General features: G+C 49.5%; 1 protein-coding gene across 3 annotated transcripts in view; it reads right to left on the bottom strand.

Moving 5' to 3' along the window:
• Positions 1-5,940: 5,940 nt before the first annotated feature.
• Positions 5,941-20,329, bottom strand: part of SLC25A48 (solute carrier family 25 member 48) — a 49,025-nt gene continuing 34,636 nt past the window's right edge. The window contains exons 6-8 of one of the 3 annotated variants that reach the window (XM_077138513.1): positions 17,229-17,362; positions 12,268-12,397; positions 9,519-9,607 (exon numbers count right to left, since the gene is read on the bottom strand). In XM_077138513.1, coding sequence (XP_076994628.1) covers positions 12,275-12,397; positions 17,229-17,362 — 257 coding nt within the window. In that variant the 3' untranslated portion in view covers positions 9,519-9,607; positions 12,268-12,274. Of the gene's footprint in view, positions 9,608-9,632; positions 11,083-12,267; positions 12,398-17,228; positions 17,363-20,329 lie in introns of those variants that run through there. The other 2 variants (XM_077138514.1, XM_077138512.1) reach the window with 2 other exon arrangements.

Raw genomic sequence — 20,329 nt, 5'->3', positions numbered from 1 at the left:
TGCAGCGCCTTTCCCTCTCCTCTCTTCCCTTCCCTCTGAGTTTTCTGAACGACAAGCCCCAGACAAGTCACATTTCACAATGTGGTTTACCGCTTGCAGCAGCAGGAGACACCCACCTCAGCAATGCTCAGCCCCAGCAGGAGATCACAGCAGATTGTTTGAGAACACGACCTGGGACCATGATCTGCTGGAGACGGGCAGAGAGATGAGATGCAAAATCACCGCCACAGATTAATCACCAGCAGAGCTTGGTGGTTTCCCTCAGCTTTTCTGCAAAAGTCACTTTGCCCACAGGATACACCCCTGCAGGCAAGCTCAGAGAGGATCTGTGGGGCCACAATGAGGTGCCCTGTAATTACTCTTCCCGTGTGCTGGGAGAGTTGGCATTTATCAAGAGGCACTTTTGTTTGTCATGAGAAAGGGGAAGAAGAATAAGTGACACTTATTGAGGGTTTTCTTTGTACCGGGCACTCTACTAAGCCTGTTTTGTAGACTGTCTAGTTGGGTCCTGGTAGTTAGATTCAGTTGTCAACTTGCCCAGGTGAAGGTGCCTAGTTCTGTTGCTGTGGACATGAGCCAATGGTAGGTGAACCTCATCTGTTGCTGATTTACATCTGCAGTCGACTAGGAGGCGTGCCTGCTGCAATGAATGATGTTTGATTTAATTGGCTGGTGCTTAAATGAGAGACTCAACGTAGCACAGCCCGAGCAGCTCAGCATACCTCATCTCAGCACTCACAGCTCAGCCCAGGCCTTTGGAGATGCAGAAAGGAATCACCCTGGGGAGAGTTGTTGGAACCCAGAGGCCTGGAGAGAAGGTCAGCAGAGTTCACCCACCCTGTGCCTTCCCACGTAAGAAAGAAACCTCAGTTGAAAGTTAGCTGCCTTTCTTCTGAAGAACTAAAGAAATAAATCCCCTTTTATTAAAAGCCAATCCATCCCTGGTGTGTTGCATTCCAGCAGTTAGCAAACTAAAACAGGTCCTTACAATACTATGATGTAAGCATATAAGTATTGGATGTAATTAGGTCACAGATGAGGAAATTGAGGGTCAGACAGTTTCCATAACTTGGCCAGGGGCATACAGCTCACAAGTAGTGGAGCCAAGATTCCAGCTCAGGTAAATGACTCTAGAGTCACATTCTTAAATCCAACAAACAGGATGGCCCATCCAGCTTGCCAGGCCCTGGCAGAGTTTTACAAAAGATTCCCGACCAGTGCATCCTTCTGCTAACCAAAGCCAAGCCCAGGTACATCTGGCCTGAAAAGTGGCCCGTCTGCCCATCCACCTATCCATTCTGAGGGAGGAAAATATCATGAAGTCTCAACCCTGCTATTCCTTTGTTTGCTGAGCTACACTCCCTACCCTGCTCCCCTCATCCACCCCAAACGTGTCTTCCCTGCCTCTGAAAGGGAAACCTCGGCAGAAAGGGAAAGATAACTCAAAGAGGTTAATTCTTCTAATATTACTTTGAAAAAACACAACAGGGCAGGCCACGGTAGCTCAACAGGCAAGATTGCTTGCCTGCCGTGCCAGAGGACCCGGGTTTGATTCCCAGTGCCTGCCCATGTTAAAAAAAAAAAAGAAAAAACACGACAGTTTTTTATTGACCTATAATTCACATACCACACAATTCACTCATTTAAAGTGTACAGGCCAATGGTTTTTAGTATATTCACAGGGCTGTGTGACCATCACCATTATCCAATGCCAGAATATTTTCATCAGCCCCAGTAGAAATCCCCTACCTATGAACACTCATTCCCCATCCCACCTCCGACCCCCAGCCTGAAGCACTACTAGTATATGTTCTGTCTCTGCAAATTTGCCTATTCTGGACGTTCCATGTAAATGGAATAGTGATCTTTTGTGTCTGGCTTCTTTTACTTAGCATGGTGCTTTCAAGATTCAACATGGTGCATACAACATTGCACATGTTGTACCACGCATCAGCCCTTCATTTCCTATCGTCCTTTTACTGATGGATAATATTCCGTTGTATGGCTATACCTAATTTTGTCAGTTAATGAACACTGAATTGACCCCTCTTTTAGGCTATTATGTATAATACTGCTATGCACATTCAGGGGAAAGTTATTGTGAGAATGAATGCTTTTCATTTCTCTTGAATATATACCCAGGAGTAGAATTGCTGAGTCACATGGTAACTCTATGTTTAACTTTTTGAGGAACTGCCAAACTGTTTTACAAAGGGACTGCACTATATTACAGTCCCACTAACAATGTACAAGGGTTTCAATTTCTCCACATCTTTGTCAACATTTGTTATTGTCCATCTTTTTTATTATAGCCATCTGTGTGGATGTTAAGTGGTATCTCATTGTGACTTTAATATTTCCCTAATAACTGATATTGAACATCTTGTGCCTGTTTTCCATTTGTATATCTTCTTTGGAGAAATTTCTGCTCAAATCCTTTGCCTGTTCATACATTGGATTATTTGCCATTTTATTGTTGAATTGTTAAGATTTCTTACACTGGATACAATCCTTATTCAGGTATGGTTTGCAAAAATACCTCTCTCTTTCTCTAAGCCCAACTCTGCGAGTAAAATCATTACCCTCCCCCCTCCCCCAACGTGGGACATGACATCCAGGGGTGAAAGTCTCCCTGGCCACGTGGGACATGACTCCAAGGGACTGACAATGCCTTCCTTACTAAAAGGTGGGAAATAAATGTAACAAAATTAGGTATCAGTGGCTGAGAGAGTTCAAATTGAGTCCAGAGGCTATGCTGGTGGCTGCTCTTACACAAGTGTCAGCTAGATATTGCTAATTACCAGGGTTTGCCAAACTCCAACCAAACTATTCCCACCAACCCTAAAAAACACCTAGGGCTTCATCTGAAATTCTACAAAATTTCACACACTAAGATTATTTTCCAGAAACCTACAGCCTCCAGTGAGTTTCTAGGCCAGATAAGTCTTGAAACCCAGAGGGCCCAGCCTCTCCAAGAACATCAAATAGTTCTACCCCCCTATTCCATATTATCAACAGCCCCTTCCAACATGAAAAAGTTAGAATGGGCATAGCCCAAATACCCCTAAAGATAGGGAGAAGGATCAAAGGAGAAGGACGAGTTATAACAGAGAAGGCAAGATTTCACAAATGAGTATGACTACTGAATCATTATATTGATATTTCTTTCAGTCTCCAATGTCTTGGAGCAGCTAGAAGGAAAAACCTAAAATTGTGGAGCTGTAACCCATACCAAACTCTGAAATCTGTTCTACAACTACTTGTTACAATGTACTTTGAAATGTATTGCTTTTGTATATATATTTAACAATAAAAAATGTTAGGGAAAAAAAAAGAAAAATGTGTCCCCATACTGTGAGATTCTTGATGGTATCATTTGCAGCACTGAAGTTTTTAAATTATAATCTAATGTATTTTTTATTTCCTCACTTGTGTTTTTGGTATTGTATCTAAGAAACATCTGCCTAACCCAAGAAAATTTACTCCTATGTTTTCTTCTAAGAGTTTTTTTACATCCTACATTTAGGCCTCTGAACTATTTTGAGTTAATTTTTGCATAGAGTGTGAGGGGGAGTCCAGCTTTACTCTTTTTGCACGTGGCTATCCAGTTGTCTCAGAATCATTTGTAGACAAACGATTATTTCCCCCAGAGGTCTTGGCACCTTTGTCAAAAATCAATTGGCCATCCATGTACGAGTTTACTTCTAGATTCTCAATTCTATTCCTCTGTCTCTCTGTCTGTCCCCATACCAGCACCACACTGTATTGATTACTGTATCTTTAGTAATTTTGAAACCAGGAAATATCAACAGGGAACACTTGCAAATATAAATTTTATTAAAGTGTCTCAAGTGACTGCAGGAATAGTCTCCAAATTGATCTACAGATTCAATGTAACACCTATCAAAATCCCAGCTGGTTTTTTAACAGAAATTGACAGGCTGATCTTAAAATTCAGATGGAAATGCAGAGGACCCAGAATAGCCAAAACAATCTTGAAATGGAAGAACAAAGTCAGAGGGTTCATATTTCCTGGTTTCCTGCTAGCAAACTAGAACATCATCTTCCCTATATTAAGTCTTCTGCTTCACTACAGGGACTGTCTTTCCATTTACTTAATTTGTCTTTAATTTCTATCAATGGTGTCTTGTAGTTTTCATGTACAAGTCTTGTAATTCTTTTGTTAAATTATAACTGTTATTTTTAATTCTATTTTAAGTGAAATTTTCTTTAAGTGGATTTTTTTAAGTGGAATTTCTTAAGTGGATTTTTGCATATTATTTTGTATCCTGAAATCGTGCTGACCCCCTTTATTGGGTGTAATAGTTTTTAAACGGATTCCTTTGGATTTTCTATATATAAGAGCATGTCATCTGGAAATACAAATTGTCCTATTTCTCCCTTTCCAGTGTGAATGCCTTTTCTTTCATTTTCTCACAAAACTGTTGAACAGAAGTGGTAAGAACCAACACACTTATCTTGCCCCTGATCTGAGTGGTAAAATATTTGCTCTTTCACCATTATGTATGAAGTTGGCCTTTTTCAGATACTTGAGGAAATTTCTTTCCATTTCCTAGTTTGTCGAGAGTTTTCAGCATGTAAGGATTCTGTCAAATGCTTTTTCTGCATCTATTGGGATAATCATATTTCTCCCTTTATTTATCAAATTCGTTAATTTTTTACTTTTGAATTTCCAAAAGTGGAGCTTCTCATTCTAAATATAGGGCATAAAAGCTCTTTGCACTGCGGAGGAGAAGTCGGAGAGGAGATGACGGCAGAGGAGATGAGTGCCTGGTAGCAGGGGCTCTGCCTGGCCCCAGCTGAGCCTCGGGGTGCTGGGGCAGAGCCCCTGGGTCGGGCTGAGGATCTGAGGTGGCAGGCACCTGAGTCTCATGTCCTATCCAGGTGTCCTGAGAGGTGACAGTCCCCAGAGGGAATGGCCTCTACCATCTGACACATGGGATGGCACCACGTTATGTTCCCGTTCCAGGCAGCTCACTTGCAGTTCTCCATGGAGAAGCCAAGCTTTTCCCACAGGACAGAGAGGGGTATGGGTGTGTCATGGAGCACTGCAAGACCTAAGAGACCTCAGGAGTGGCAGATACAGCAAGCTGGGGCCAGGGACCCGATGAGAATGAAGGTGCATCTGCAGAAGCTGCCATGGACTAGAGAAGAATGCCCAGTTAGGGTAGAAGACCTCCCCAAAGCCAGAAGCCTCCCTCTATACCTGTTGTGACCACCTGTTCACCTTGTCAGTGAAGGAGCGAGACCCAACCATAAATAGTATGAGGCGGCCAAGCGTAACACCTGCCACTGGACAAAGGGTGATGAGAGCCTGGGTAGCCGCAGATTCCCGCAGGAGGATGTGATGGGTTTGTCTGAATAATCCCTCGTGCTGGCAGGAAACTGACACCACGAGGCTGAGGACCAGGTGACGTGCAGCTGGTCTGAGTGACGGAGGAATGAGCGGGGCAGGGGGGCCTTTCCTGCTGGGTGGGGACATAGCTGGCAAGGGGGAGGGGGCTCGGCACTAGGCCTGAGGCCCCTGTGAGACATAAAGGCAGCACTTGAAATTTCAGACTTTACAATAAATAACCCTCCCTAATCTAAAGCCGTCCTAGGGTGGGAGGAGGAGAAACTCCTGAACTGCCTGGGTTTAACTCAGAATTTCTGAGTTTTAGCCTAAAATGGCAAAATTACTTTTTCTGCTGTCAGATACAACTGAGGCTTGAAATAAAACCAAATTTAGTGAGAGAAACACAAAGGAAATGCATGTATTGTTTGCATACCTGAGGATGTGGTTTAATTTATTTAAATTTAAATTATTTAACTTAACTAGTATTTACTAATTAAGCACTCAGTGGGTACCAGGTGCTGGAGTCAAGGCAAAGGTGAGTAAGACACAGCTACTGTCTTCAGAGCGGCTACAGGTGTTGGGTAGGGGGAGATGCTTGGTTGAGCTCATGGGAGGCAGGAGGCGGGCTGGCCCGTCCGCTCTCAGCCAGAAGAGGGAAGCAGCCTTTCTCTAATGGCTTTTCTGGCTCCCTGGTCTTTGTGGATTGTCTTCCTCTGCTGGACTAAGTGCTTGCCAGAAACTTCTTTGATGCCATCACAGCAGAGTGGGGCCCTGGGGCTCAGAGTTCTAAGGGCTTGAACAAATAACCTGTCCGGTACTGGGGGCACCAGTATCTGCCTGTGCCCCTCCCCAAGCAAGCTTATCAGACGGCCACTGACCTGGGAGCAGGACTCTATGTGCAGACGCCCAATAGCCACCGCCCCCCCCAAATGCAAACAACCCAAACTCACAGAGATCAGAAAAATCACAAATGGCCCTCTTTTCCCCCAACCTGTACGTTTTTCACTTCACATTTAATAAGACCATTTGTGCACTTGATTCTCATGGGCGCCCTGGACGGTAGGTAAGGGGACAGCCAGTGTGACCATTTCACAGACAAGCAAACTGAGGGCCAGACGGGGCAGAGGCTGGCCAAGGCCATGCAGGGAGACGGCTGGTGGCAGACCTGGGACTGAAACACAGGGTGAGGGTCTCCCTATTCTGAGTGTCTTTCCGCCATAGAGAAGGAAAAGGGCACCAACACCGTGGAGAGACGGTGAGACCCAGGAACAAGTGCCAGGGAAGGGCTTAGCTGACCTCTGCTGCCACCAAGTGGCGATTCTGTAGATTTCCAGTGGAGGGTGCAGGAGGCTCCGTATTCTCTGAGGGCCTTACAAGGTCAAAACTAATTTCAAATAAAGATGTTATCTGCCCTTTTCACTCTCATTAGCTCTGGAGTGTGCAGTGGGGTTTTCCAAAGGCTACATGACAGGTAATATCATAACAGATTAAAGGATAACAGAAGGGAATCCAACTGTCTTCTATGAAGTCAGATATTTGAGAAATTTGCAACTCTTCTCATTAATTTTTTTGTTTGCAAAGTACAGTTACTTTCATAAAATAAGTTACTTATATTAACATTTAATGGCTTACTATAATACCTCAAATGATTTTTCTCAGTCTCAATTTTAATTTCTGGTAAATGTTGATAGATAAAATCCACATACAATTTCTTTGGGGCCCTCAGCAATTTTAAAGAGTGTAAAGGGACCCTGAAACCAAGATGTTTGAGAACTACCACTGGAGGGTAACGGTCACTGTTCTCTTTTTGCTGTTTTCAGTACGGCGAAATGGCCAAGACTGAATGCAGACGCCAAAACCGATGTCTGCCTTGGAATTATTCTGTTTTCAGCCATTTTAAAAAATTGTGTTCTATTTATTTTAGAACATTTCTGATAATGACACAGAAATCAATGCACATTACAAGCTACCTGAAGGCAGTCTCCCTCCATGGTCAGCCCAGCACCCAGCACAGAGCCACTCTCAGCACCCACTGTTTTTGGTTGAATGAAAGGCTATGATGTACTGATTGAGGGAAACCCCCGAGTTGTTGGTCCCAACTATTCCACCAGATTATCTTCTTCAGAAAAACCTGAGAGACGGCAGAGGCGGTCACTGGTGCCCACACAGGGGTTAGCTAGGCTGGGGGTGAGCTTCTTCATGAAGCTTGGGGTGCTTTCTTTTCCAGCACAGATGCTCTTGGAGGGGGGAAGTGCAAAGGGTGCAGAGGCTGTGTGTGACCTGCAGGGGGCAGCACGCAGGGTGGGGGCAGAAGGGCTGCGGCTCAGCTGTACTGAGGTTGGGTAGCAGGGCCAGCTGAGAGTCTGAAAATCAAGTGTCCAACATGGAACCCCAGCGCTGCAAAAACATGTGCTTTTATTTTTTAAAAATGATAAAAACTGTATATGCTCTCTGGAAAAAACGTGAAATACTATAGTGGGACACAAGGAAATCATCAAATTATAAATTGAAAGCCTTCAATATCAGCAAATTAGTGTGGATCCTTCCAGACTGTTTCAACGCCTATATAATTATGCATATAGGGAAATATGCACATATAACAAATTAAAATGAAAAACCCCATACATCTTTTTCTGCAACTTCCTTCTTTTCACTTAACTTATTACCAACATAATACTTCCATGACAATATATGTAGATCTATCTCATTCTTTTTGGTGCCTGCATTATACCATTCCAGAGATGGGTTCACTTCAAGTTATTTAATCCTCTCTTCTGTTGATGGGCATTTAGATTAGTTTCTATATTTTTATTATAAGCAATTCTTAATTAACATTGTTATACTTCTGTTTTTACCCATTGATTCATGTTTCCTTTATTCCAAGCACTGAATGCTGCTTCACTGGGTCTAAAGACAGTAAGACTCAGCCCTGGTCCTCAGGGAGGGCACAGCATGTAGCAAAAAGAAGGTGTAGATGTGACTGCAGCATAGGTGGGACACGGTGCTCCAGGAGACGTATGCATGAAAGGACCATGGAAGTTGCTGGGGGAAGAAGAGAATCAAGGAAGCCCCAGGATGTAGCATCTGAGTTGTGTCTTGGACAACAGGGTGCTTTCCTTTTCTGGAAAAGGGGGTAAGGGTTCCCAGGCTAAAGAAAAGTACAAAGGCAGGAAAGATGGAGGGTGGTTGGGAGACAGCAGCTGGTCCAGGGAGGTTTCTCCAATAACTCAACTATTCCTTCAACAAATATTTGAATGCCCCCTGCCTTTTGGCCATGATGGGATGGGGTAAAATTGTTGGAGCACAAGCCATTGGCGGTTCTTGCAGCCTCAGGCCCTCCCCTCGCTCCCCGGGGCCCTGGTACCCGGGTGGGCTTCTCTCAGGACCGAGGCCTGAGCAGAGGTGGGCACAAAGACGGCTAGGTGTCTCTTGGAAGGCAGACATCTGATACAGAAAACACCTGGAGAGGTCCTCAGTGCTTTTACTCGGAAACTTAGATACAACCCCAGTTCCTCAGGGAATTCCCGGAGACTTACGGTGGACCTGGGGCCTGGCCTCTCTTATCTCTCTCTTTACCTGGCGCGAGTCCCCTGGGAAATCCATGGTGACCCATCAAAGGTCCCCTCCCAGGCCTCGGCCAGGGCGGGGAGGGACAAAGTGCGGCGGTTGTGAAAGAAAGGACTTCAAAGTCAGTGCTCTCGGCCGAAGGTGCCCCCTGGCACAGAGCTGGGGTGCAGTGGGGAGCCTTCGCCCCCTCTGCTTCGGTGAACTCAGCCCTGCAGGTTGGGTGCTGCAGTGCGCACGGGTGCGTGGGTGCAGCGGAGCCCCGGGGCGAGGGGGGGAGATGAGAAGCTCACCCAGCGGCGCCTCCTGGCCAGCAGGATGCAGGGACCAGACCTGCTTGGAGCTTTGTCTTTGCAAAGCAGCTATGGGCCAAGGAGTGCCTTGAACACAAGGCAGCGTCTGAGATGATTTATAACAGTTCAAAAAACATCTCACGGAAGGCTTGTATCTTCTTTCCCTGAACATGCATTTTCCTGAACGTGGAAGTAGGTCAGTGAGATTGGGGACACGGGTGTCGTCGGGTCAGAGGGCGCGCAGCGGAATTCCAGGAAGGTTCTGGGAACAGGGAGTCCTGGTGGGCGGGCAGGGCTGGAGCACTTGGATTTGCTGGCCTCAGACCAGCCTAAGAGCTGGGACCCGCCCCTGCCACCAAGGCCGCTTTCCGGGGTGCTCAGATTGTGCTTTCCCCTGTAAATACAAAAAAATTCACAAGAACAAAGCAACCCCCTCAGGCCGCACGGACCGGGGGTCTCGGCTGTCCTTGGGCCATTCATGTGTACGGGCCCGGAGAGAAATCATAGTAGGGGAATGGAAGGGTTCGTCCTTTCCGGGACTGCAGGTTGGGGGAGCTCTGGATCTGCTTGTTGGAAGGAATCTGGAGGCTTCTTGGAGCTGGAGACTACAGCCTCCAGGCACCTGGAAACAGTTTCTGCGTAATTTCCGCCACCTGCGTTCAGGGTCTCCTAAGCCGGCCCCGGCCCCCACTTCCCTGGGCGCTGCTCCCGGTACAGCCCTGCACCGCGCTTTGTCTAGACGGAGAGGGAGGCCCTGTGGGTGGTACTGCCGCCTGGAGCACCACCTGCCCAAATTCTCAGAGCTCCCCGGCAAATTCAAACCCAGGACTTGCAAAAATGGTGTTCTTGGGTTAGGGCAGGGAGTGGGAAGACCTTGGCTGACGCTTGGTGAAGCCGAGGCTCCAGATGACCCACTGGAAATGTCCTGCTGCCCCCGGGAGACCCCAGCCTCCTCTCCTGCCCTGGGCAGGAAAAGGGGGGCAGAGTTTTTGACACATCATTCACCCCTTTTCCGGGAGCGCTTTCTAAAAAAAGTCTTTCCAATTGGGTCGGTCACTGCTCTGGAAGGCAGGGTGACAGTGATTTGGTTTGCTAGAAACTTCCTCCTCCTTCCCGAAGCAGCAAATCACCTGGGCCGGCGTCCAGCCAGTCCTGGGATCTGCGAGGTCCTGGAGATTTCAGCTTGCAGCTGAAGATTTCATGATATAGAAAATGGGTCCTGAACTATTAAATGGGAACAATGGATTATAAAATACTGTGTAAAATACGATCCCATTTGGGGGATATACAGAAAAAATACTTCGAGGCATAGTAAATAGCAAGTATTGGGATTCAGGGCATTTTAATTTGGTTATTCCTGTTTATTTGTATTCTCTATTTTTTTCTACATAAAAGTACATTGATTTTATTACAGGATTTTTAAAAAGGCGAGGAGGCAGGTATAGCGGGTGTAGGCAGGGGCTGATAGCTGAGCACAGTTTTAAGAACAAAACCTATTCTCTCCCCTGTTCTGCATGTAACCCAAATCCATAACACTTTACCCAAGATGTTTAATTATACAAAATGGGTTGCTACCCTTCTCCTTTTTATCAGAAAGGGCAAAAAGCCAGGAAAGTTGCAATTTTGGTGCTTTAGTAACAAGCTGAAAGCGTTTTGTTTAAAGTCAACTTCTAGGGCTTGTCCTGGGCTCACTAGTGTCACCCCGAGGGACCATGTCCTTTCTCGACATCTGTCACCCGCACTGTACACGAGTCCGAGGAAGACTGCTGCCCCACAAATGCCTCTGCAGCCTGCAGGGGAGGCAGCAGTGAGGTCTTCTAGAATACCCTGACCAAGGAGGGAAGTGCACTCCAAAATTCTTGGAAGAATCTGCAGTAACGAAGGCGGAAGCACAACAGTTTCTTAGTTGACTAGAAAATTCGGTGACTTGCCTCACTTTGCTGTCTGAGCTTGGCTGATAACCAGTTTGAGATTGGGGAAGGGGAAACAAGGGAGGAAAAGCAAGGAGAAGAAGAGGAGGCAGTGAGGGGACTGGAGTTTGATCACCCACCCGTCTTTTGAGGTTTCTGCATGGCCTCTTGTGTGCCAGGCTTTGCGTTACATACCAGGGACACAGAAGTGAAAAAAACTAGTTACAGCGCTCCTGGAACTTTCTCGCTCGCTGTGGAGTGAGGGAACTAAGCAGGCAGTGATTATACAGTGCGATGTGGTAGGGGATGCACAGGACCTGTGGGTGGGAGCCTACAGCAGGCGCAAGTCATCCCCCCCTGAGACATCAGGGAGGCTGCCTGGAGGAGGAGGCTTCTAAATAAAGACCTGAGTGACAGAGGAGCCATGAATCTAAGTATGGGGGCAGGGGAGGTGTCAGAAAATTGTGTCAGGCAGAGGGAAAAGCATGAGCAAAGCTCTAGAGGTGAGAGAGAAGACAATATGCTTAGGATGGCAGTGAAAGATGGGTCTGGAGAAAGTATGAAAGACGGATGTTAAACCGGGAGGGCAACAGGGAGCCAGTGAGGGGCTTTCAGCAAGGGAGTCACTTGATCAGAAGAACCCTCAGGCTGTGGTGGTGTTTCTGAGAAAGGGCAAAGGAAAGGATGCAGGAGGTGGGGACAGATGCCAGAGACCTGCCCTCCAGGCTTTAGGGTCAACCCAATGGCTTCTGCGGACAGCAGGGAGGTGGGAGCCGGCGCCCCCCTCAGGCATCCTGGCTCAAGTCCTCACTGCCGAGCCTCGGAGGAGAAGCGGGAAAGGCCTCTCTGCACAGACCGAAGCTGCCGGATGGGAAAATGGACATCGCCGGTTTGCTGTAAGCGGGTAAGTTCCTTGCTGGCCTCTCACTGCGGACTCGGGGGGCGCCCGGCACCGGGGTGGGGGTGGGGCGTGTCGGAAGCGCCTTGGACGACGAGAAGGGTGGCAGTGCCAGCCCCCCAGACTAACCCAGAGCAGACAGAAACAGATGCCAGAGGAGGCTTCAGAAGGCCGAACATTTTCATGGCGGAAGGAAAGCGTCTGGAGTCCTGGGAGGCCCGGCTGGCGGGGCAGGGGCGCACTGACCTGGCGCTCAGGGGGCGGCGACCGCGTGGTCCCCGCGGAGGGCCTGCAGCGACAGCTCGTACCCGAGGAACATGGCCGCGCTCGTGGGGAAGCCGCGCACAGCGTTCACGGTGATACCCCTGAAAAACACCTTTGCGCAGGGGCCGGGTTATTACCGGGACACACCCCGCGGGGGGACCACCGAGGGTAGGCAGAGGGTGGGTGGTGTCGCCCCCGCGCCGCCCCCACGCGGCCCCTGCGCAGCGCGGTCACCCGTGGCCCTTCTTTCTGCTTCCAGAATCCGGTTTACCTGTCCTTGCACTACAGGCAAACAGTGCAACCCGGTCCCACCAACACCCACCGACTCTCACCCAGTGACCCACTCTGGAAGCTGGAGGCCCTAACTCCGCTGCTCGCCCATATCGCCGCAGCAGACCGAGCACCCAGCCCAGCCGCCACCCCTGGCCTTCCCGGTCCAGCCCCGTGGCAGCAGCGGGGGATGGGCGGAGGGGGGGTGGTGAGGGTAGGGGCATATGCCCTAAACTCTATTTTCTGGGGAGAAACAACACTAGTAAAAGCAAATGCCCATCTGTTCATAAACTACCCATGAATTGTGCGAAACAGACATATATTATCTGACTCCTGTAGGATTTACTGAGTCTAAGAAAGCGCTAGCACTCTTCACTTCGACATCCAGCCCTTCAAGTGTGCCCGGTTTCCGCAGCCGCTGGGCACTGCGATGTCAGGGCAGGACGCCGGGGACCAGCCTGCAGGACAGGTGCCTGCACCTCGAGACACAGGAGCAGCCTCAGAGATGCAACTTGGTTGAGAAGGGGAGAGAAGAGGGCCTCGGTGGACCCGAGGGGGAGCCTTGGAGCTCCCGGGTGAGCTAAGTGGCTCAGCCAAACCTTGAAGCGACTTAGGCAGAGCGCCCTCCTCTCATATCTAACCTTCCTGGAATTCCACAGGCTCACCCAGAGGGACCAAACAACAGCAAGGAACTGGACTAGGCTCCTAGAGGAAAATTCCATGCGGGGTGCCCACAGAGGCTCCCTGTGGCCCTGGTCTCCACTGCTCTCTGCAAGGCTGAGCCAGGCAAGACCCAGCTTGGGGTGCAAGCCTCCTTGCCCACTGCACTGAGCCTGGCAGAACTGGGGGCCCCTCAGACAGCTGTGACCCCTTCCAGCAGCTGTGCTCTACTCAGCTGCGAGGTCCAGAGAAGGCAAACTGAGAGCAGACCTGCGGGTTCATCCCTAAAGCCTTAAGTCCAGTCTCTCCCCATGGGCCTCAGCGGCCAGGTCCACACCCCTTCTCCGGTCTGCAAGCCCTGCCCCTTCTCTGGGACGCCTCTCAGTCCTGGCACTCTAGGCAGACAAAAGTCCTGTCCGTCCTCTGAGGCTCCAGCTCTCTCCTACCACTGGGCTTCTTTTGGCTTCACTCTGACCTGTCACGCTTAGTACTTCCCCATCACAGAACTTCTCACGCCTTCCTCCAATCACCCCTGACTTGTCTGTCTTCCCACCAATAGCAGTTGTGGCTGAGAGCAGGGCTGTCTACGTGGGTCACCTCTGAATCCCCAGCACCTGGCCCAGTGCTTGTCCCACACTGGACCTTCCACAGACATTGACCAAATGAATCAGACGAGCGGATGAATGAAAGAATTCCACCCGGACCTGAACGGGAAGTCTCTGAGCTGGTGGTGGTGGTGGGGGGGATTTCTAGAGTTGGGAGAGGGCCCCGGACCCCTGAGGGCAGCACCACAGGACCACCCCTGAGCCCGGTGCCACCTCAGGAAGCTTCTCCACCTATAAATGCTCCTCCTGGACTCCTGAGGGTCTGTCTCCTCCCATCATCCCAGCCCCTTCACAGCAGCCACCTCTGGGCTACGACGGTCGCACCCCGAGACTCCTTATTTCAGACAACAACCCTCCCAGTGGGACCCACGGCCTGTGTGCTTCAAGGGGATCCCCACGAAGCGTCCAGAAAGCATTGCAAACAACCAGGCCTTTCTGCTCCTTTGACTTGGGAATAATCCCCAAGTCCACGGACTTTTAATGTCCCCTATAATAAAGGCCGCTCCATGGTCACCATTAAGGGAGTTACGAAGGGTTTACTCCCTTCGTAATTGGGCACCATTTGCTTCCTTTACAATTTTTTAGTATCACTGAGTCCTTCTTCCCAGGACAGTGGGCCCAGCTTGGGTGATGACGGCCTCGGAGTTTCATGCCTCAGGGAGCCACAATAAAAGTGAGAACGGGTGTGGCATCGAGCCAGAGTCTAGTTCAGCTGGGACCTGAGCTGCCTCTGGGGCTCAGGGAAGAGTCCGGTTCCTCCTGCTGCCGCTGAGACTCTACCTTTGAGTCAACCCAGTTTTCCAGGACTTTACGTGGGGGGGGGGTGGGGGGCAGTTTCTTAGACGTAACTATTTATGCTCATATATAAAGGCTCACACACACAAACTGCATATGCACACACATATGCTTGCTTGCTCAGGCTGGGATTAATTTTGGAATATGCCACAAGAATCTCAATGATTATCTTTGAGGCATTTAGACAGTATATACTCTTGTGCTTTGTGAAATTTCTCATCTACTTTGAAACTAATTTATAAAAAAGAATCAAAAAATTAATTTAGAAGCAAGCCTCTGGTGCATGCAGCAGTTAATCACGGTGAGAAAGGCTGTCTCTAAATCTGTGCCTGAATAGGCACTGTGGACCCAACACATCGGGAGTAAGAAACTGGTCATCCAGCCCAAATTGTGCTTTTTCACAGAGCATAGTAATTTGGGGAGGAAAAGATAGCAGCAGTTAAATTTTGCTTCTACAGACTTCTTAGATTTATGGCACGTTAATATTTTGGGAAATAGTCAAAAACATCTCAAATAAAAACAGAACGTTCAGTTTCACATCTTTGCTGTGTCCGTCTGTACTTGGTTAAATTGCAAACTGCTTCTGCTACTCAACAGCAGTGACAACACACAATCGAGGCTGAACCTGGGCTCCACCTTTCTTTCAGGACAGCTCTTGTAAAATATCTATATATAAAATCTCTTTTTAAAATAATGAAACTGGAAAAACTCTAATCCTGAAAGTGTAAAGATAGAAACGAAGTTCCATGGACATCGCTTGTACTTATGCAAAGCAGAATTCCAAGACCCCAGCCTGTCTCCATCCCTGGACCACAGCCAGTGGATGCCTCCTTCATGGGTGGCAGGCAGAGGTGGTCGCGCTAGTCTGGCCACGCTCCGATCCCCTGCCCCCTCCCTCCCCCTGCCCGCCCTATTTCCATAAATGGCACCTTGGGACCAGGTCCCACCACTGGCCCTACTAGCGTGCTGGCTTCACGGGGGCATGGATTCTGCCCTGTGGTTTACTGCTATGTCCTCAACTGTTAGATCCATGCTTAGTCCACACCAGGGACTCTAAATATAAGTGCCTGTCAAACTAATATCAAACTTGGGAGACCTGAAGCCCTCGGGTAACCTCCCCCACCCCCCATCCCAGGAGCTGTTGTGAACTCAGCTGGCCCATGGCCCCCCCTCTACAGCGCGAGTGACCACTGAGCCCCTAGGGCAGCTTTATGGGGCCTCCTTACCACGCACTTCTGCCCTTTAGGCTTAGCCCTTCGATCCAGCCCTCAGGGGTATTTTGAATGTTGTCCTTTCACCCGTGAGTGCGTATGTCAGCTATCTCCTCAACACAGGGCCCTGGAAGCTCTGGGTCTTTCCCCAAGTTAGGGGGAGGAGGGACGCAGGATCTCGGGAAAGCTGCTCTAAGAAGGGATGGAGGCAGGTACGGAAATAGCTGTGCCCTCCCCGGTGTGAGGAAGTGCTGTAAGGGTGAGGAGCAGGGCAGAGAAGCGCAGCGGAGGCCATGGGTTCTGGGCACAGGCACCAGAAGGCTTTGTGCCAAGGGCCTCGCCTCACGGGACGGGTAGAATTTACCTGGGGGGGCTGGGGGTGAGGAAGCCATGGGAGAAAAGGCTCCGAGATGAGCGCAACACTAACAAAACATATTGAACACCCTGGTGCTAATGCCAATGACAGACGGTTAAATCCTTCTAAATGCTTCTTATGTGTCGTGCATTAAGCAAAGCATTCTTATGTGCATTATTTAATTTAACCCACAGGCAACCCTGAGCTTCCTGCTAAAAGTGATCCTCGGAGAAGAAGAGGCCCTGGCCTTGCTGGCCGGCCAGGAGCCAGGCCTTGTTCAGCGCGCTGACTCTGAGAGCAACGACAAGAAAGCGAGGGACCCACTGGAGGAAGAGCAAGCACGATGGTTTCCCAGAGGGTGCTCGGAGACGCCATGGGAAGCCAGGCGCATGGCACTGAATTCGTTTATAATCTTGGCGCCTAGGCGTGGAAGTCTGGTCTCGGTTCTGGGACAGGTTGAAGGTGGGATGGGGCATGCGGTTAGAACCAGCCCCTTCGCTGCAGGGAGAACAGAGAAGGCAGGACCTGGGGGGAGTCTGTCCCAGAGCTGAGCCCGCAGGAGAGGCGATCTGGACCCCGGTGGGCCCGAGAGCAGGAGCCAGGAGCAGGGAGCAGGAAGGGGATGGGGGTGATGCCCACAGGCTGGAAGGGTGGGAGGGGCTCTGGGCCTTGCCCCCTGGAGGAGGCGGTGGGTGAGTCTCGAGCAGTGAGTGGGCAGGTCTCCCAGCCTATCCCGATGAGAATGCAGGCTTTGGTGACAGACACATGGGTGCAAGTCCTGGCCCTGCCATGCACCAGCGGTGTGACCCAGGGCCGGTTGCTAGTGCTCCCCGAACCTGTGTGAGGTGGGGGACACCCCCTCCTGCGGCAGCCTGGGGTGAGGAAGAGGCGGGACAGCAGGGGTGAGGTGCTTGGTGCAGTGCCTGCCTGACCACCGCGGACAAATCAATCTCCTTATGCCCTTCTCCATAATCTCACATCCCCCAAATGCCTGAACCGCCTTCCAGGGACTGAAATGGACTCCCACGCGGGCTGTGGCGCGCTTACTTTAAGACCTTCCTTCTGGTAGCTCTGGGAGATACAGTCCAGGACACCTTTGTATTTGTTTAAATAAACCCCATCAGCTTGGAGCCGACTTTTCACGACATCCATAGGAGTTGCTGTCCCCCAAGAAATTGCTCCTGTAAAGAGAGAGACAAACAGGTGTCAGGGGCTGACCGGTTGGGATCTGGAGGGAGCCTGGCTCCCTGAGGACAGAAATGAGAACCACTGAGAGGCCTCATAAGCTGTTACAAGACTGTGGGGGGACATGGAAAGGGCTCAGGGTTGGGGTGTGCAGAGGCGCCCCCTCCTACCTCCCCCAAGCCTTCGGTTACCGTGAGGACCAAATGAACAGGGGCGTGCAAAGTATTTAGCACAGTGCCAGGTACAGAGCTGGGGCTGAAGAAATGGCAACTTTTATCAACAGTTTTTACTGGAGAAATAGTAACAGGCTCCATAAAATACTCTGCAGCACCTTTTCAGGCACCAGGGCAGAGCCCCAGGCAAGGCCTGAGACTGAAAAATCTGTGACTCCAGGGACAGGATTTACTCTGAACATGGAAAAGCTAAGCAAACACTGCTGAGAGGCTGCTTCCCAAGGAAGGGCCAGCCTAGCAAAAAGAGCAGGGCTAATTCTTAAAAATCGCTTTTCTTTTCCAAATATGTGAGATAGAAGCCATAGGGCCAGCCTTGCTGGATAAGCTCAGGTATTCTGGTTTGAGTACTTTTTGTGACTATAAAGGACTCTAGGAAAATAACAGCAGGTTATTGTGTAAACACAGAAACTGGCACATTCTAGGGTGCGGAGAGAAAAACAAACTGATGCTAAAGTCCAGGGCAGCAGGGTTGCAAGGTTTTGTAATTGCTGCCCTGTGGTTCTCAAAAGAGACCTCCACCTGCCCTGGGCCCTCTGTCCACCCCAGCCTCCAGCCCCCTGGGTCTCCTGCCCAGAGCCCTCAGCGAGCCCCTTGGGACTCTACACCCTCCTGCAGGATAAAAGGGGGGCCCTCCCCAGGCATGGGTCCCAGTGGTCCCCTGCATGCTCCCCATCCTCAGCCCACAGGTGTGGGCACCACAAAATGAGAGCTGCCTGCCAGGCCACGCCCACCTGCTCCCACCTGAAATGAGAACAGAGGGTTGATTGCCTACCAAGCCTAGCACTTTCTGAGCACTTACCCGGAGCCAGGCACAGACGGGCCTCAGAAACATGAGGGCTCAGGGAAGACACTGTTGTTTGGTAGGTAAGACGTGGGCTTTCAACTCTGCAGGTGAAGTCACTGCCCTCCCCACTACAGGGCACATGACTCCCAGGAGTATAAATCTCCCTGGCAATGTGGGACAGGACTCCCGAGATAAGGGGACCCGGCATCATGGGATGGAGAAAGCCTTCTTGACCAAAAGGGAGAAGAGAGAAATGAGACAAAATAAATTTCAGTGGCTGAGAGATTTCAAACAGAGTCGTGAGGTCATCCTGGAGGTTATTCTCAGGCAGTATATGGATATCCCTTTTTAGTTCATAGTGTATTAGAATAGCTAGAAGGAAAATCTGAAACTGCTGAGCTGCGTTTCAGTAGCCTTGATTCTTGAAGATGATTGTAGAACTATATAGTTTTTAAGGTGTGACCGTGTGACTGTGAAAACCTTGTGACGGATACTCCCTTTATCCAGGGTATGGCAGATAAGTAAGAAAAATAAAGATAAGAAATAAATAAATAGAAGGGAGGATCAGGGGTATGGGATGTTCTGGGTGTTCTTTTCATTTTCATTTTATTTTTTGGAGCAATGAAAATGTTCAAAAACTGATTGTAGAGATGAATGTACAACTATGTGATGATACAATGAACCAATGATTGTACACTCTGGATGATTATATGGGATGTGAATATATCTCCATAAAATTACATTAAAAAAAGATGCGGACTTTGACATGTATTTGTTATCAGTTTAAAACTTAGCTAATGAGGAGGAGGAGGATAAAAGCAAACAAGCGTCTTATCAGATCTTTCCCATGAGCATCAAAGGTGCCCTGCCAGCCGCCTTCTCGTGAAGCAACCCTCTCTTAGCCCCCATCTCTGACCTCCTGCCATGGCTTCAGGTCTCTGTCCCCTATATAGCAAAATGCCTCAGGAGCGTTCTATGTACTTGGCTTCTCCAATTTCTTCCACCCCATTCTCTCTTGATCCCTCTTTAACTAGGTTTTCCCACCTTCCTCTCCTTCAAAAGGGCTCTCAGCAAGACTTCTCAGGAAGTCTCGTGACTTCCACATGGGTAAACCCAATAGCTGCTTCTCAGGTCGCACCTCACCTGACCTCTGTGGTTGCCATCTTCCCTCCTCGAAACTTTCTTCACCTGGCTTGAGGACGCCACACTAAGCTTCCTCCCTCATTCCTTCCTTCCTTCCTGTCTTTCTTTCTTACCTTTCCACTGGCTCCTTTTCACTCTCCTTCGTGGGTCCTTGTCCCATGCCCGGCCTCTAAAGACCGAGGGCGCCAGGGCTCCATCGCTGACCCACCCCCTCCATTCCCCCAGGTGACCTCACTCAGTGGGTGACTAAACGCCACATTATACTGGTGGCCCCCGAGTGTTATGTCTCCAGCCCAGACCCCTTTCTTCAACTCCAGACTCATGTCCCCCTCGAAATGCCACTGGATTGTTAAACAGGCAACACGCACTCAGCATGTCCCAAATTGGCTAACTGGCTGCGAGCCCCCATCCCTCCACCCCCGCCCCGCCTCCATTCCCAGCTCAATGAATGGAAATCCATCCTTCTTGTTTCTAAGGTCTTATGTTTTGGAAGCATCCTTGGCTCCTCTCTTTCAAACAACGTATAATCCTTTGCAAAGTCCTGATGATTCTACCTTTGACATATTCCCAGAATTTCACCGCTTTTCCACCACCTCCACCGATACCTCCTGGGTCCAAACCTCAAACTTCTCTTGCTTGGATTATTGCAGTAGCCTTCTCCCCAGGGCTCTTTGTTCCCCTGCCATCAGTTCTCCCCACAACAGCCAGAGTAACGCTTTAACAACTAAATCCTGAAACCTTGCTGTCCTACTCTAAGCTGGGCATGGCATTCCCATCACTTAGGGAGAAATTTCACCGTCCTT

This window comes from Tamandua tetradactyla, chromosome 20 (assembly GCF_023851605.1).
Source record: "Tamandua tetradactyla isolate mTamTet1 chromosome 20, mTamTet1.pri, whole genome shotgun sequence".
Lineage (NCBI taxonomy): Eukaryota > Metazoa > Chordata > Mammalia > Pilosa > Myrmecophagidae > Tamandua > Tamandua tetradactyla.
The sequence above is the reverse complement of the archived record's forward strand: the minus strand, read 5'-3'. Positions and strand labels throughout refer to the sequence as shown.